Raw genomic sequence first — 16,736 nt, 5'->3', positions numbered from 1 at the left:
ACACCACTTTATAAACATTGCTTCTTAATATGGAACACATTCATGGTCTTCTTACTTTTTTTTTCAGGAAAAATCCAAAATGCTAAATTGATCTAGTTTATGTATGTCTAATTTATAACTTATATATATATATTATATCTTATACACTGTAATTTACTCTGTACAAATACAAATACTTATGTCATCTAGTCTACGTAATAAAAAACCTATTACTTTTGAGATCATCTCTAGTTTATTTTATTGATTTATTGCTATATACTATATAAATATAAGGATTCTATTTTACATTTCAATCATTATGTATATACAATATACATTTTACTTATCAATTCATACTTAAATAAATTCCCCATCCTCTTCAACTCTGCTCTTATTTGTTTCCTCTAGTTACTCTAGTATATTTGTGGGTATTCACAAAGTGATCCAGGATTACTTTAATTATGATGTTATTTGAATTACTAGACTTTTAAATAGATATTTGACTTGTAGAGAAAAATTTGAAGATAAAGTTACATAAACTCTTTTGAACTGTTTAATGTAATTTTTGCTAGGAATTTATGAATAATTTGTCAAAGTTTGGACTTTATATTAGTTGCAATAATCCTGTTGCACTTTATACAATCTACTTGCAGGATCATGATGCCTGCTCAAATGCTGCTTCAAGAAATGAGACGTTACAAATTTACGTGAGCAAATGTGACAGCTTAATGTAGGACCCACATGCCTAAATCTAATATGATCAGCTCTAGCTGACGCGTTTACAAATCTCTCATTACACATTGTACAAGAGTAAGGCTTCTCTCCAGTATGTCTTCTTGTATGGTATAGTAAGGCTTCTTTAGAAACGAATCTGTTGGAACAAATATCACATTTGAAGTTCTTTTCCCCAGTATGTTTTATTAAGTGTGTTTTCAAATAGCTTGGTGCAGTAAACTTTTTCCCACAGTAATTGCATATATGTGGCTTAGCATTGCCGTGCACAAATCTCATATGGACTCGTAGCCCACCTACTGTGCTGTAACCTTTATTACAAGTACTACAAATGAAAGTTTTCTTTATATTGCTCCTAATGGGATGTGGATCTATAAGGTCTTCTAGGCACAATTTGACATGTTTAATAAAGAAGTCTTTAGTTGCATATGATTTGCCACATTTGGGGCATTCATTTCTTGTCACATGTTTCTGTTCGTGACTGCGTAATTTATCTAAACCTTGGCAGCATTTACCACACTCCTTGCATAAATATTTTTTATGCATCCTATCCATATGTTTTACAAGATCCTCTTCGCTATTTTTATACATTTTGCATTTGGAGCATTGGAATCTGTGGGTCGTGCTTACATGGATTTCTAATTCACTGTGATCAAAAAATGTTTCATAACATAGTGTACATGTTAAAATATCATGGCATGTTTCATTATGATCTTTAAGATTATCAATATTATCTAATATTATATTGCAGTGTAAGCACTGGAACTGCCTTTGTTTTTTATTACCGTTATCATTCCATGCTTCAAGTTTTTCATCATCATTCTCATTTCTTAAAATCAATATAGTACTAATGTCGCTGTCATTTAAAGCAATGTACAAACTTCTATTATTGGTTAATTCAGAATCATCTTGTAATGCTTCTATAATGTTGTCGAATATTCTGTTAAGCAATTCTGTAGACTGCTTACATTTTAAAATAAATTTAACTGCATCAACTGTTTTGGTCATACAATTTGTGCAGATGGCATCTATTCCTGGTATTTCTTCAGTAACCTGTAACTTTATAAATATTTCATTAATAAATTTCTATTATAGAAATCGCCACCTCTTTGTAAGACATTTTAAATATTGCACTTTACTCACCTTTTCATCGTCTTTTAATAATATATCCAGTACCTCAGATAAAGGCTGGAATTCACCGTTTTGTAGTACACTAACACTATCATGGAAACGTACATACTCTTCACGAATTTCCTTTAGACATAGTCTGCAATTACTGAAGGGTTTCTGACTAACTATATTAGACAATAGAAGGTTCATATTGAAGTCTGGTTCTAAGTTTTCGCACTGGTTTTTAGAATCCATATTGATTGCCACTGTTCAAGTAATTAATAATATATTTTAAATTAAATAGTGAATTCTTCAAGTTTCTCGAGTATTTTGTTCCATACAATCAAAATACGTCAGATTAAGCGCGCGCTTTGTAAATTATACGTTCAAGAACCGCAATTCTACTATACCGCAGAGCCGCCATGAAACAAAATGGCGGCTTCTGAATCTAAATGGTTTTAAAACTAATATTAGGTATAATGACACCGTACCTTAAAGCGTAAATAAATTTTATATATCTAAAATAAAGTGCGGTTACATTTATATGGAAATAATTTAATTTAATACATAATTATAGAGATTCTATCATAATAAACTTATAAATGGCAATTGATGCTTAAACAAGAAATAAATAGTACCTACCTAGGTACTATTTATTATGATGTTGCTTTGCTATTAATTATGTTAAGCATTGTAGTCAATATATTACATTATTTTATAAATAATGTACAACTACGCATTTCGGTTTTGTATCTGTATGCCTTTGCCTTACGTAATAGGAAAAAAACGTGAATTCTGTCCACATCCATAGATCAAAAAGACTACAGATGTGTTTATCTCATTGTACAGATAAAAGATTTGATAATATTGTAAATAAATATTTGAAAATCACAATATTCATCAAAACAATATATGATTTCTGCTTGTTTAAGGTATCAACATTTTAAGCATTTATTAGCAGCAGAAGCGAGCAGCTAATAGCTGCAATAAGTACACTAAGGAAATACAAATTGTAAATCATCATGAATAGTGTAAAAAGTGTTTTATTTAAATTAATATCAAATGAAAACAACTATTGTTGTTTATGTACTAACACTGTAGACATAACACAAGTCTATTTTATTAGCGATCAAGTATATTTGAGTGACAATGTAACAGATGTATTACAAATACTAAATGATGTTGTGGGTGATAGGGTAAGTTATTGATACAACTAGAAACATTGAACACTCCAATAAAATCTAATATATAAAACTATTATCAATACTCATTATATTGATCCTGTATACATTTTCCCGTATATTCTAGATAGACTTTGTAAAAAGGTGACACTGTACCAATACAGTCTATAGTATATACCTATTTCTCTAGAAAACATTCTTTTTTTAAATAGTTTTGTTGTATAGAGATTTAGATAGGCAGTACCTCATCAATATTTGTTTGTGTTTGTTTCAGTTTGTGGAAAGCATAGCATCAGATTTTATTTGTGAAAAATGCACAGAATCGGCAATTATCTGTTATAAATTCATAAAAACCTGCCAAAATAACATACACCATATTGAAAGTGCCATAAACAGCCTGAATGAGTGTTTTGCGGTAAAAACAGTATTACAGATGGATAAAGACATGATTGCAGTTTTGAATTTGAATGATTTTACAACAAAGCAGTATTATGATCGGGAGATTAAAGATAAATTGTTAGTATTCCAACATATGCAGACTGTTTCCAACCATACCAGTAGTAAATTAAAATGTTTTTCTAATAATGAAACCGAAATAGAGAATTATGTAGAAAACATAATTGAAGATATAAATTATACAAGTAAAAGCGAGGGAAGTAATAAAAGTCATCCTATATCAATAAAAGGCATGATGTGTGAAAATAATGCATCAATATATAAATGTAAAGAATGTTCCAAAACTTTTTTAAGGTCTCATAATTTGAAGCAACATTATATGAGGGCACATGCCCCTAAAACATACAAATGTAACAACTGCCACAAATATTTTGGTTCAGTAACAATTTTAAATCAGCATATGAATGAAAGTCACTATAATAGAATATGTACTCAATGTGGTAAAACATTTAATAATATAACCTCATTAAAAGTTCATGAAGTGAGCCACACATTAAAGTTTGAATGTCATAATTGTGGCAAATGCTATAAGAGTATGCATACTTTTAAAAATCACATGAAATTAAAAGTGTGCAAAAAGCTAAACAGGAAACTAACAGAACCAAAACTAATATGTGACTTTTGCAGTAAAAAATATAGTAACAAACAGACATTGGTGGTTCATATAAAAATTGAACATGAAAAAGGAAAGGCACATGTGTGCTCCTGGTGTGATAAAAGATTTTCTGCAGAAAGTAGATTGAAGGCCCATACTGTAACACATACTGGAGAGAAAAATTACAGTTGTGATTTATGTCACAGAAGGTTTGTAACAAAAGAATCTTTATTAATTCACACAAGAACACATACTGGGGAGAAACCATATGAATGTGAGAAATGTAAGCAAAGGTTTATAACATCATCTAGAAGAGCAGAACATGTAAGAAGGGAACACACGGAATCAATGCAGGAGTGTGATATTTGCAATAGTAAATTTAAGACACGGGCTTGCCTCTTACAGCATAGAAAGAGGCATATTAACCCAAATAGTAGGTTCTATTTGAAATTACATAATTGAGAGTGCAACTAAGAATAAATCATGGATACATTAAGTACAACTGGTATACACAAGGATTATGTTCATTAAACATGTCTGTTTTATTTTTACATGTTGTAATAAGTTTAATCATAACAATCAATTACAATGTTCCCTTTACCAATACCATTCTGTGAATACCTAATATTTTTTTCTTGTTAATCATTTTTCCAACCACCTTTCGAAAAATATCACTGGCTTCACTGAAAATTTGTCTGATATCCAATGGAAATTCTTCTAAAACTGAGAAATAAGTAAAACATATTTATATATATACTTTATTGCACTTATTACATTAATAGACAAAGACATTTATACTAAATTGTGAGCAAGGGCGGGCTTATCTCTGCAAGAGATTTCTTTCAGCCAACCTAACGCTGTGACAGAGGTGGTAATTAGCGGGCAACGATAGTGCTTGAGTTTTTAAGTGGTTGTAATACATAACCATAGATATTCCAATGTATACTTAAAGAACAAACAAAAAAAAAAAAGCATACACACACTAAATATATAAAATACAATACATATAATAAATAAATATTATATTATAAATATAATAAAATAACCATATATAAATACCTTTATTTATGTACCTTTTGTGGTACTGTTTTAAACAGTTTTCATATACATCATGTTACAATGGAACTTAATATCTTTATTCTGTATGAGTTAAAACATATCATTATTATGATAATATTTTAACTTTTTTTTGTTCCATTTATATGCCAGCCGCAAAGCGGTGTCTAAGTTATGTTTTAATTGGAAAGTCAGATATATCAGTGTAATTAAAGGGCAGTGCAGTGTGGCATAATATTTGCCCTACTAGTGAATTTGTCTAACTGACCTGACCTCATGTTCATTTTATTGTACTCCACTGGTGGCCCGCCAGCGTAAACCGTAACAATATACAAAAAATTGCCCTTCTGTATTGGAATACATAAGGAGTACTACTCGTGACACTCGAATTAATATTCTTTTCTTGGGAAATCATGTTTAAATTAAAACTATAATTTTATCAAATAAAATAAAATACGCACTTTTCACATCATTGGTTACTCGAGTGGTAACATTTTTGCCACTACTACTTGCTATTAACATCTGAAAAGTCATATTTCATTTAAATGCTGTATTATGTTTATTATATATCAATGTGGTTCATACATTGATTTTATGCGAAATAGAATGTACCAAGAAAATCACACAAGTTCCACAATAAGAAAATATCATTTTATGTGTACAACTTTACTGAAGAAATGAGACAATATAAATATTTATGATTTTCATAAAAACGGATGCAAACTATAAAATAAAGATTTAAAACTAATCAAATTTGGCGCCATTGGCAATAGATTAGAGAGTTCATAATAAACCGAATAAAAAAAATGTCTACCTACACCATAGAGTAATTAAAAGGTGAGGATTATTTTCTCAAATATATACTAAGTACGCAAAGAGAAAATAGTGTTAGTGGCATGTCTCTTTATAGATAAGTTTTGGTTCAATATTGAACTTGTGTCATATTATATTTCTTTTATAAGTGAGTACAATGACGATCTTCCAGTTACGTATTTTATAAAACTCCATAAAGAATAAAAACAATTATTTTTGTCAATGAACACTTTTGACAGTTGTTTGTTTATGACGACTTATGGTTTATTGTTGCTCGTCGGTCATTGGCTGATAAAAACAAGGTATCTCTTTCTTTTACGACAGCAAGCAAAATGGCCGAAGTTTATGCCAGTGCTACAGACGTCTCAGTTTACTATCCGTGATGTCGTGTTCCAGTCTTTGTAAATAAACATTTTAGTGAAGTTGCTGTTTCGTTTTTAGTGTTTGTGATTATTCTGCCTGTGTTTTTGCATATATCCACGTGTTAACCACAAGTTTTAACTAGAAAGGTGTTAGTGAGTGTTTTGTGCCTTGTTTTTGTCCATATCTCGTCGTGACATTTATTTTGGATTTATGTTTACCTAATCACGGTAAGGGCTAGTTAAGTTTTTATACATTCATTACAAAATATTTACTTTTAATTAGTTTTGTGTTGCGTGTAAATACTTTTTATTTCATAAAGTTTTGACAATTTTGTATCTCGTTCTAATCAGAGGGTTAGTTGCAAGAACGATAGAGAGAGATTGCGAACGGTATGGCAAAGTTGTCGCTCCCTATGCATAATGGAAAGTGTGCCGTGTATTATTGTTTTGGCCGCGACCTATTACGAAATGTTAGATTCATGCGGCAGCCGTTTAGTCTGAGTTCGGCTGATCACTGGAAGCAATTAAAGTTGACCCTATAAGATTAAGCGTGACATAAGAAGTGTAGGCCGCTCACAACCACAGCTGCTATAGTGACATCATTTTTGCTTATTTTAAGAATAAATTTGTACAATATATTCACGATTATACGTTTTCTAGGTGTCTTGTGTGATTTGTAAATAGAACGAGAATCATGCGTACGGAGAGGTAACGTCTTGCGTCAACTTTTAGCACTTTAATCCAGTCTTTTTCTACATGCTGGATTACGATAAATCTTGTATGAATCCACGACTGTTATTCTGACTATGATGTCCTGGTACAGTCATATTTGCCAAGTTAAATAGGTTGGTTGAATTTTATTTCAAAGTTTTAAATACATAATTTATTTTAGAACACTTAGAAACATCAACATTTTTTTATCATTTTACCAATCGTTTATGTTTTTGTTTATCAATTTCCTAGTAATTGATTAGTTTTATTAGTTAGTAGCTGTTGCCCCTAACTTAGTCCATATGGAATTAGATTTTTTTTGTAATAAAAGTAATTAAATGAAATCTTTAATTCATTGCTACAACTTAACATGAACATGTTACAAATTAAATTAGATAAGGGTTATAGAATGAGTTTTATTGTATATTATTCTGTAATTATTATCAGACATGATTATATAGAATTGGCTGTTGGTGTGTAATAATTTTACAATTTCTGACATTGTTGAAGTTGTTTCTTATACATTCTGTTATCTTCTATCTATCTATCTGTTGTTGTGTAACAATTAATAGTTCTAGATACTTTTAAACTTTACACAAGTTTAGTTCAAAGAGATCTAAATATCTTATTTAGTAGCCTTATTCAAACCTGATTAACTATATTAATAATTTCTAGTAATTCTATTGATGACCTAGAAGTCTTCTATGATTGGAATAGGATTGCGGAAGACAGAGCTGAATGGAGAGAGCTAGAGGAAGCATATGCCAAGACTCAGAATTGCAGGCGATTATGTAAACCATTGAATGTTCTTCTACCTTGGGGAAAAAGGCTTTATTATTATACCACTGTTGTTGCTAGCTGAATATCCAGTTAGTTGAGAAGAAGTAAATTTTTTCAAGGATATTTGTAAGCAGTTCCAATATTATAAGGAAATCCATTCTGTGATGCAGTCATGTAGAGTGGCTTCCCATCTAAAATGTCTACTCATGTGCTTTTTTTTATCTCGAGACAATATACAGAGTTATTTAAGCTAGGTAGCTTAAAGCTTGTGTTATAAGTACTAGATAACTGATACAAGTACATAGATATATTTTTTTCGTAAATACGTAGAAAACACCTAGACCAATACAAACAATCATGAATATAAATGTTTGTGCTGTGCAATGTATCAAACCCGCGACCATTGGAAGTAAGGTTGTCTGCTAAACCACTACACCATTGAGGCTGTCTAGTATCACTGTGCATTCTAAAGCTACTGCCAGTCTTCTGGCAAGAAAATCAACTGGAACATTTTTGTATGGTACGGTTATAATTGTTTAATCAGTGTTTTAACTAAAATATTATCATATGACACTTCCTGACATACTTTATTTCATGAATCATAGTGTTCTTATAAATAATACTAGCAAGTTGTGATTAGTACATATCTTATCTAAATTGCGGGGTATGTGTGTATGTATGTATTATTAAATCATTTAAGAGATAGTATGAAGGTAGAAGAATGTGTGAATCCACTGATTGTAGTAAAATAAACATTAGTTAAGTTTTCGCTTAGATATCAAATTACTAGCTGTGCCTGTGGTTCCACCGTCATAAAAATTTTTAGCGTATGTGTTATTCTAATGTATAAGCTATATAACTGTAAAGTTTCATCAAAATCCGTTCAATATGTTTTGTGTGAAAGAGCAACAAACATCCATCCATACTAACAAACTTTCACGTTTTTAATATTAAGATGTGTTATTCTAATATATGAACTATATTACTGTAAAGTTTCATCAAAATCTATTCATTAGTTTTTGCATGAAAGAGTAAATCATCAATTATCTATTCTTCTATACTCAAAAATTTTTCATTTTTATAATGTTAGTAAAATTATAGAAAACCTCTATTTTTTGTCTATTTAAACTCTTGACCTTTAATAGTTTGAAGTTTTTATCATGCATTGTATTCTCAGACACATCTATATCATCTAATGTTTGTTTGACTGCACTAGCAGAGTTTCTAATCCATTCTTTAGAGCTAAATTTGCATACTGAATGAAGACCTACAATCACAAAAATGATTATTCAAGTGTTTGTATTAAGTCTATTTGATGAAGATTTCTATTGTCTTATGAGCTTGTCTATCTAAATTTATATTACAAAGAGGAAAGATCTGATTCTTTGGTTTGTAATGAATAAATTAGAAATTGCATGACGGATTTTAAATTCTACCACCATCTATAGAAAGTTGAAACTTTGTTGAATTAACCATGACACTTTCATAGGATATTTCTCTGCCAAGGGATTTTTCATCTATTATTTACTGCCAGTCGTAATTTCCAAAATGGTTATAAGCTTAACACAACTTTCTAAGGTTTTGGATCGGGCGGAATTGGTCATCTCAACCTGTTACTAGCTAGCGGACCAAGAGGATTTTCTGGAACTCGACCTAATATGTTATAAACCTAATGTTATATTGATAGCAATGTTTTTACCCGTACATTAGTACGGGTAAATAATATCTCAAGACAAATAACTCAGCGTCATCTTGTCCCGATATAAGCAGAGCTTGTGTTATGGGTACAAGACAACTGGTATAAACTTTAACATGCTATAAAATATACATAGAAAACACCCAATACAAACAATCATACTCATGAATACAAATGTTTGTACCGTGTGAGGAAATTAACCATATGACATAGACACCTATATAAATATATAGTACATTCTAAATAAACTGACTTTAAAAAAAAAGTTTTGAATTTCTTACCAGTTCTTCTCAATTGGATCTATATACCGAACTGGACGGTAGGGAAAAAAAATGAAATTAGAATGTAAAAATTTGACGTTCATAAGCGGCTAAAATGTCCTACATGAATAAATGATTTTTGAATTTGAATTTGAACCCACGCCCAACAGAAGTAAAGCGGTGTGCTAAACCGCTAGACCACCAAGACTAATATTATTAATAATCTTCCACTTTGGATACAGTACAATACGTAGTACGGAGTACGTTCTTTGTTACAATGATTTCTATGTGCTGTGAATGTCTGGTTAGTGAGTAGTTAAGGATGTGAAAACTGATGAGGCCAATTAGACATAGGCATAAGGCGGATCGCTTACGTAATTCGCAACAATTACATGCTATAATGTTAACATTACTATTGTGTAGTTAGTTACAAGACTACATGGTATTGCATTAGTATTCTATGTAAACTTGTAAACACTTCAATATTTTGTTATATTAATTAATCCATACTAGTCGTGTATGCGGTTTCAATCGCGTGAAATTTATAGCCTATATGTTGTTCTGATGTATAAACTATATTACTGTAGTTTAGGTTAGGTTAAGTTTCATCATCCGTTCAGTAGTTTTTGCGTGAAAGAATAACAAATTTACATCCATAATCACAAATCTTCGCGTTTATAATATACATTTTTTTTATTCATTTTTCTTTCCTTACACAGCGCCATCTAGTCCCAAGTTAAGGTAGCTAAAGCTTGTGTTATGGGTACTAAACAACTGATACAAATACATACATATATATTTTTTTCAAAACACCCAGACCAATACAAACAATCATACTCATGAATACAAATGTTTATGCCGTGCGAGGAATCGAACCCGCGACCATTGGACGTAAAGCGGTGTGCTAAACGACTATACCACCGAGGTCGTCAGATATTAATAAGATTATGAAATTGTATACCCGCATTTACGCTGGCGGGGCACCAGTGGAGGATGATTTCCCTACGTGCCAAAAAAAACGTCAACGTAGGTCGGGAAAAATATCATGATGTTTTCTAAGGGTATCGCGTGGAGGTCAATCATGTCATATCTAGCAATGGGGTCATTACTTCACATTACTAATAATCCCCTCCCCATAATTGTCATAACTCTCGATTTATTGAACTGCAAAAAATATAGTCTTTGTTTATTGTGGTGTTACTTACATTTGTGTAATTAAATACCAGTAATAGTTAATTGTCTGAACAATGATCTGCGATGGGAATGAGCTAAGAAATCTGTGTAATGTTAGCGTAAGTACTTTAAATGGTAAATAATTGGAGTGGTAATGAAGGTGACAGCTCATTGCATGTACAAAGATACCATGAATAACCTAAGACAATTCACACAGCGTCATCTAGTCCTAAGCAAAGCAGAGCTTGTGTTATGGGTGCTAGACATCTGATATAAATACTTAGATATATTTAGATGCTTTTTAGAGATGTTTGCAGCAACGCGTATAGATGGCTTTGAAGCCATAATGCGAAATAGAACTGCATCACTGATGTGTAGAATTCGGGGAGCGCAAACAGCCTCCTAAACACCATATCTAATATGTCGGATTGTCCACTTCAGGGGCACTGGATATCGCTGCATTGCTGCGGACCGAGGGCTTCTGGACGTGGACAAAGACATAAATATAACTATATGAATTAAATGTATAAAATTGTAATTTACTAACATAGTTTATAACTTGTTTACTAACATAATATGGATGGATATATATCCGAAATAAATGGAATAATAATAATAATATACATACAAATTATCGTGATAAATTACCAGTGAGGGGGGAGGGGGATTGTTAGTAAGGTGTACTAACTGCTATAAATGTACCATATCAGATTAACACCCACGCCATTCCCCCTGGAAACTATCGTGATAAATTCATGGTGAATTTACCACGATGGGCTCACTAACCTAAGGTCATGCTCATCTTACCCACTGGTGCCCCGTCAGCGTAAACGGATAGCGCAGACGGGTGCACCATGCCATTATCATCCATAAAAACAAATCCTAGTGAATTTGCCACGATAGGCTAACTGACCTGACCTCATGCTTATCTTATCCACTGGTGCCCCTTCAGCATAAACCATTAGCGAGCCCCCCTCGCTAATGGTTTATGCTGAAGGGGCACTATTCCATTAACATCCATTAAAAATACATAAATAGAAAGCACCCAGACCAATACAAACAATCATACTCATAAACACGAATGTTTACATTATGCGGGGAATCGAACCCGTGGTTATCAAAAGTAAAACGGTACTGTAGACTGGGCCGTTTATACTGATACGGAATAAGACTTTTTTTTATTTAGTTTGGTTAATTTAGTAATAGAATATCTCCGTATATGTATGGCTTGATTGTAAATCATGTTAGTTTGCGAGTATGGATGGATGGATGGATGGATGTATGTTTGTTACTCTTTCACGCAAACTTTCGCGTTTATAATCTATACATATGAATAAAGTTGGAGTATCTGTTTGTTTTATTGAAATAAACGTTTTTTACTACATGCATATGAATATAAATACGGTACATATACCAAAATAACATTTTTTACAATTTTGTCTGACTGTCTATTTGTTCCGGCTAATCTCTGAAATGGCTGGACCAATCTTTTCAAAAAGTAAGGTGTGTAACTTAGGCTACTTTTATTTTAGAAAAATAAATTTAAATTCCACGCGGATGAAGTCGCGGCTACAGTTAGTATTAAATAAGATACGTCAGAATAAAGCATGGGCTATAAATTTTAGTAGGGGGGAAACTGCGAGCGCTAATCAATCATATAATGACTTTGTTTTCACAGACTTGGTTCATCTCACATTATATCCAACATATGGTTGCCCCAGATCAAAAATTAAACAAACAGAGAAAAAGGTTTGGGCACAATCCGGTGTGTTTGTTATTATTCGCAGTGGAAGTATCTCGTAACACAACTAGTACCTACATTGAGCTTTTATTTTGTACTAACTGCGCACGCGGCCTCGTCCGAGTGGAATTTACCTTTATTTTTCTAAAATTAAATTAGCCTAAGTTTTTCGTTATTACATCAGCAAACTGCCAATAAAAGTCCCATCAAAATTGGGCTAGCCATTTCAGATATTAGCCGGAACAAACAGACAGATAGACAAAAATTAGCAAAAATGTTATTTTGATACCGTGTTTATATTCATATGCACGTAGCGAAAAACGGTTATTTGAATATTACAAACAGACACTCCAATTATCCACGACCCCATTACTAGCAATGTACCATGTCAGGTTGACCTCCACGCGGTTCCCCCTGGAAACCATCGTAATAAATTCCTGGTGAATTTATCACAATGGGCTGACTGACTTGACCTCATGTTCATCGTATCATCCTCTGGTTCCCCGCCAGTGTAAACCGTTCGTTAACGCAAGCGGGTGCACCATTCCATTATCATCTCTTAAAAAAAATCACTATGGTTTCTGTCGAGATCCACCTAACATGGTAAATTGTTAGAAATGGGATTACAATTCCCCTTTACTCAAAATCCCAACCCCCCCAAGAATAAGTGATTAGTACAAGTCAATATTTTATATTGTATTTTTTTTTATAATTTGTATCATTTTTTGTTTTTACGTATAGGCTGATCTAAATGTACCTTGGGGGGGTTGGGATTTTTAGTAAAGGGGTTACTAAAAATCCCAATCCCCCAAGAATAAGTGATTAGTACAGGTCAATATTGTATATTGTATTTTTTTTATAATTTGTGTCATTTTTTGTTTTTACGTATAGGGTGTTCTAAATGTACCTTGTTTACAATTTACGCCGACATTCAAACGTGAGTAGTATTCAAAACATGACCCATCACTAAATTCTATTGTAATAAACATTAATAAAAAGAAATGCAAATTAAACACTTTCTATTTGAAAGTGTATTTACATACGTAATAATAAAGAGTTAATATTAAACGGTACTTGTTTAGTATGATGGACATACTGTATTATACTTTACCAGTGTGGTATTTACTACTCTTATTTACAGGGGGAATGTACCATGTCAGGTTGACGGCCGCGCAGTTTCCCCTAGAAACCATCGCGATATATTCCTAGTGAATTTGTCACAGTGGGCTAGCTGACCTGACCTCTAATCACTATGACTTATTTTCTCTTATTAATTGTTTAACCAGTTGTTGTATATTGAATGTTTTTTCTATTTTATTCTTACTTACAATTTAAGTTTAAGTGTGTGAATACAAACCACCGATTAGCACTAATTCAATGAAATAATAAAATAGAAAAAACATTCAATACACAAGTTTCTTGCTTGTTCTTCTTGTGATGAGACAGCATTCCGAATGAGCGGTAGATTAAAAAAAATGTTATGACTATTCAAAAGTGCTTCAATGTAAGTTTATTTGAATAAATGATTTTCTATTCTATTCTATTCTATTCATGCTCCTCTTATGATCCTCCACGTGTGCTCTGCCAAAACTGTTAGCGCAGGCGGGAGACAATTCCATTATTATCCATTAAAAATAAACTCTTGTTTTAATTCAATTGAATTTCTTGCCAGTTCCTCTCAATTGGATCTATATACCGAACTGGACGGTAGGGAAAAAAATTATAATGTAAAACTTGACGTTCATAAACGGCTAAAATGTCCTACATGAATAAATGATTTTTTAATTTGAATTTGAATTGAATTTACTTTGGGAAATATGGGAAAACAATCCCTATTGCTATCGTTGATCATTAATTTAATAAATCATTATAGGAGGAATGGAATGACTAACATTTTTTCCAGAGAAACATATAAAAGTTTAAACAATCAAAAGTTATGCCGTATCTAATCGCGGCGGAAGTATAAAAAACTATAAATATATCTGTAGTGGGAAATTAAACACAACAGAAGGGAAACAAATAAAAAAATACATAAAATTCTGCTTCATGAACTACTTGACCAATCAATTTCGAATAAATCTAGCATTTGTGATGAAAATTCATAGGTTTATTTTCATTTCAGTATTTTATTTAAGACTGAAATGGAATTTTATTTGAGCATGGAATTTAACTTACTAAAATAAAAGTAGCCTAAGTTACTCCTCATTCCATCAGCTACCTGCCAATAAAAGTCCCGTCAAATCGGTCCAGCTATTTCAAAGATTAGCTGGAACAAACAGATAGACAGACTGACAGACAAAAATAATAAAAGATGATATTTTGGTGTAAGTACCGTATTTATATTCATATGCATGTAGTAAAAAACGGTTATTACAAACAGACACTCGCAATTTTATTTATATGTATAGATGAATATTACTAACCCTTCGATAAATATACATATACATGTATATTTATCGAGGTGACGGCTACCATTTACTATCAGGCGATCAGTGAGCTTGTTTGCCATTCGAAGTATATAAAACCTCCATTTCATTCGGGGATTTACCTACATGAGCTGCACGAGTTTGCGCAGATAAGTGGAATGACGAACGAATCATAATTGAGATATTTACATAGCTTTATATAGCCTTATCTAGCTTATATTGCATGCGTCTATATAATTTAGCTTTTAAGGCATATATAGTGCTGGATTACCATCCAGTTTTGTACCAAACTACACACTTTAATCAGGTTTTTGTACTGTGAATTGTTCCGAAGGACGGAGATGTGTCCTATAGGTCTTTTTATATTTTTTAAGCCCCTCTGTTCGATCTCCTAAATAAATCCTAAATTGGACGAATTTAAACGGGGATCGAAATTACGAGACTCCTCAGACTAAAGCCGCATCCGTCAGGCAGGAGTTGGTCTTCAGCCGCTCCATTAGTCCTTCCACGGGTTTGGAGTGCCATCTGCACTCGCCCCCTATCGTCCGGTGAAGCTGTAAATGCCAGTTGCGGCCAACAGCATTAGAGTAGTCTGAAAGGAAATATCTTGGTGAAAAACAAGCATTCTGATCAAATGATGGAAACATTACTGTAACCTGTGCACGTCAGAAACACTAGTGGTGTCAGCACTTTGCCGATTATTGCAGTTCTATTAAGAGTAACCCTTAAGTCTGTACCTGTATCCTTCTCATTGATCAAAACACAGCTTACAAAGTGAAATGATATATACATACATATTTATACATTGTGTGTACGTAAGTCTGTCGAGCGGTGAATGAAATCTGACACCCGCACTCGTGTGGACGGAATAAAGGGCCCTGAACACATTGTGATCTGTATGAGCCACTTGTTCAATAAAATGTACGTAGCTTACCATACTCTATAAACAAGTAGGTCTTGTATTTCTTCTTAATTAACTTCAAAAGAGATGTTCTTCAATTGGACTGTAGATTTTTTTGTTCAACTGTGGATTATGCTTTTAAGATTTTTTCAAATACACTTCCATATCCTATAATATACATTATTATATTTCTATTCTAATATAATATTTATACTAACAATTTTACAATTGTGTAAGAAATTCATAAAAAAAAATGTAATTACTATTCAAAAGTGCTTCAATGTAAGTTTGTTTGAATAAATGATTTTCTATTCTATTCTATTCTATTCACTTAATCTTACTAATATATTAAAAACGCGAAAGTTAAAAGTATGGATGGTTAGATGGTTGTTTGTTACTCTTCCACCCAAAAACTACTGAACAGAATTTGATGGAACTTTACAGTAATATAGCTTATACTCCAAAATAACACATAGGCTATACATTTCATGCAGGTGAAACCGCGGTCATAGCTAGTAGGCAATAATATTAAATTTAAACTAGATATTTTATAAAACGTCACGAATTGGTTCTACTATATAAAACTAAAAATAATAATATTTAATCACCTACAACTACAGTGTAAACGACTAACACCGTCTGTACTTAATTAAAAAATAAATAGAAATCGTTAAATAAGAGAGGACTTGTGCCTCTGAAACTAATTAAAAAAAAATAGAGATTCTATAAGAGAGGTCCCGGGGTACTAGTCGATAGTAAAGCGA

At 32.2% G+C, this 16,736-nt stretch overlaps 3 protein-coding genes across 5 annotated transcripts in view; 2 read left to right on the top strand and 1 right to left on the bottom strand.

The window, feature by feature from the left end:
* Positions 1-233: 233 nt before the first annotated feature.
* LOC131848776 (gastrula zinc finger protein XlCGF57.1-like) lies at positions 234-2,232 on the bottom strand. 2 transcript variants are annotated; one of them, XM_059198712.1, is made up of 2 exons: positions 1,855-2,232; positions 234-1,770 (listed from the first exon to the last, which is right to left on the bottom strand). In XM_059198712.1, exons 1-2 carry the CDS (start codon positions 2,074-2,076, stop codon positions 589-591), a joined length of 1,404 nt encoding a protein of 467 aa, XP_059054695.1. In that variant the 5' UTR covers positions 2,077-2,232; the 3' UTR covers positions 234-588. The 2 variants fall into 2 exon arrangements, with proteins under 2 accessions (XP_059054695.1, XP_059054703.1); XM_059198720.1 differs by having other exon boundaries at positions 234-1,764.
* Positions 2,233-2,633: 401 nt separating this feature from the next.
* On the top strand, positions 2,634-4,568 carry LOC131848761 (zinc finger protein 180-like). Of its 2 annotated transcripts, none has more exons than XM_059198701.1 (2): positions 2,634-2,753; positions 3,277-4,568. In XM_059198701.1, the coding sequence occupies exons 1-2, from the start codon at positions 2,649-2,651 to the stop codon at positions 4,513-4,515; spliced, it is 1,344 nt and encodes a 447-aa protein (XP_059054684.1). In that variant the 5' UTR covers positions 2,634-2,648; the 3' UTR covers positions 4,516-4,568. The 2 variants fall into 2 exon arrangements, with proteins under 2 accessions (XP_059054684.1, XP_059054679.1); XM_059198696.1 differs by having other exon boundaries at positions 2,665-3,017.
* A 1,696-nt stretch (positions 4,569-6,264) lies between these two features.
* LOC131848720 (bromodomain-containing protein 4) overlaps positions 6,265-16,736 on the top strand; it is a 73,075-nt gene continuing 62,603 nt past the window's right edge. Inside the window, exon 1 of the mRNA XM_059198660.1 lies at positions 6,265-6,512. The gene's annotated coding sequence lies outside the window, so the exon portion shown is untranslated. The remainder of the gene's footprint in view (positions 6,513-16,736) is intronic.

This window comes from Achroia grisella, unplaced genomic scaffold, assembly GCF_030625045.1.
Source record: "Achroia grisella isolate CSIRO2021 unplaced genomic scaffold, CSIRO_AGI_Agris_v1 utg1090, whole genome shotgun sequence".
In the NCBI taxonomy this organism is placed as follows: domain Eukaryota; kingdom Metazoa; phylum Arthropoda; class Insecta; order Lepidoptera; family Pyralidae; genus Achroia; species Achroia grisella.
The sequence above is the reverse complement of the archived record's forward strand: the minus strand, read 5'-3'. Positions and strand labels throughout refer to the sequence as shown.

Excerpts from the sequence above, each read along its gene's own strand:
- LOC131848776 (XM_059198712.1), bottom strand. The coding sequence starts at position 2,076 with ATGGATTCTAAAAACCAGTGCGAAAACTTAGAACCAGACTTCAATATG. Across the intron at positions 1,771-1,854 it reads TATTAAAAGACGATGAAAAG|TTACAGGTTACTGAAGAAAT; the intron begins GTGAGTAAAGTG and ends ATATTTATAAAG.
- LOC131848761 (XM_059198696.1), top strand. The coding sequence starts at position 2,844 with ATGAATAGTGTAAAAAGTGTTTTATTTAAATTAATATCAAATGAAAAC. Across the intron at positions 3,018-3,276 it reads ATGATGTTGTGGGTGATAGG|TTTGTGGAAAGCATAGCATC; the intron begins GTAAGTTATTGA and ends TGTTTGTTTCAG.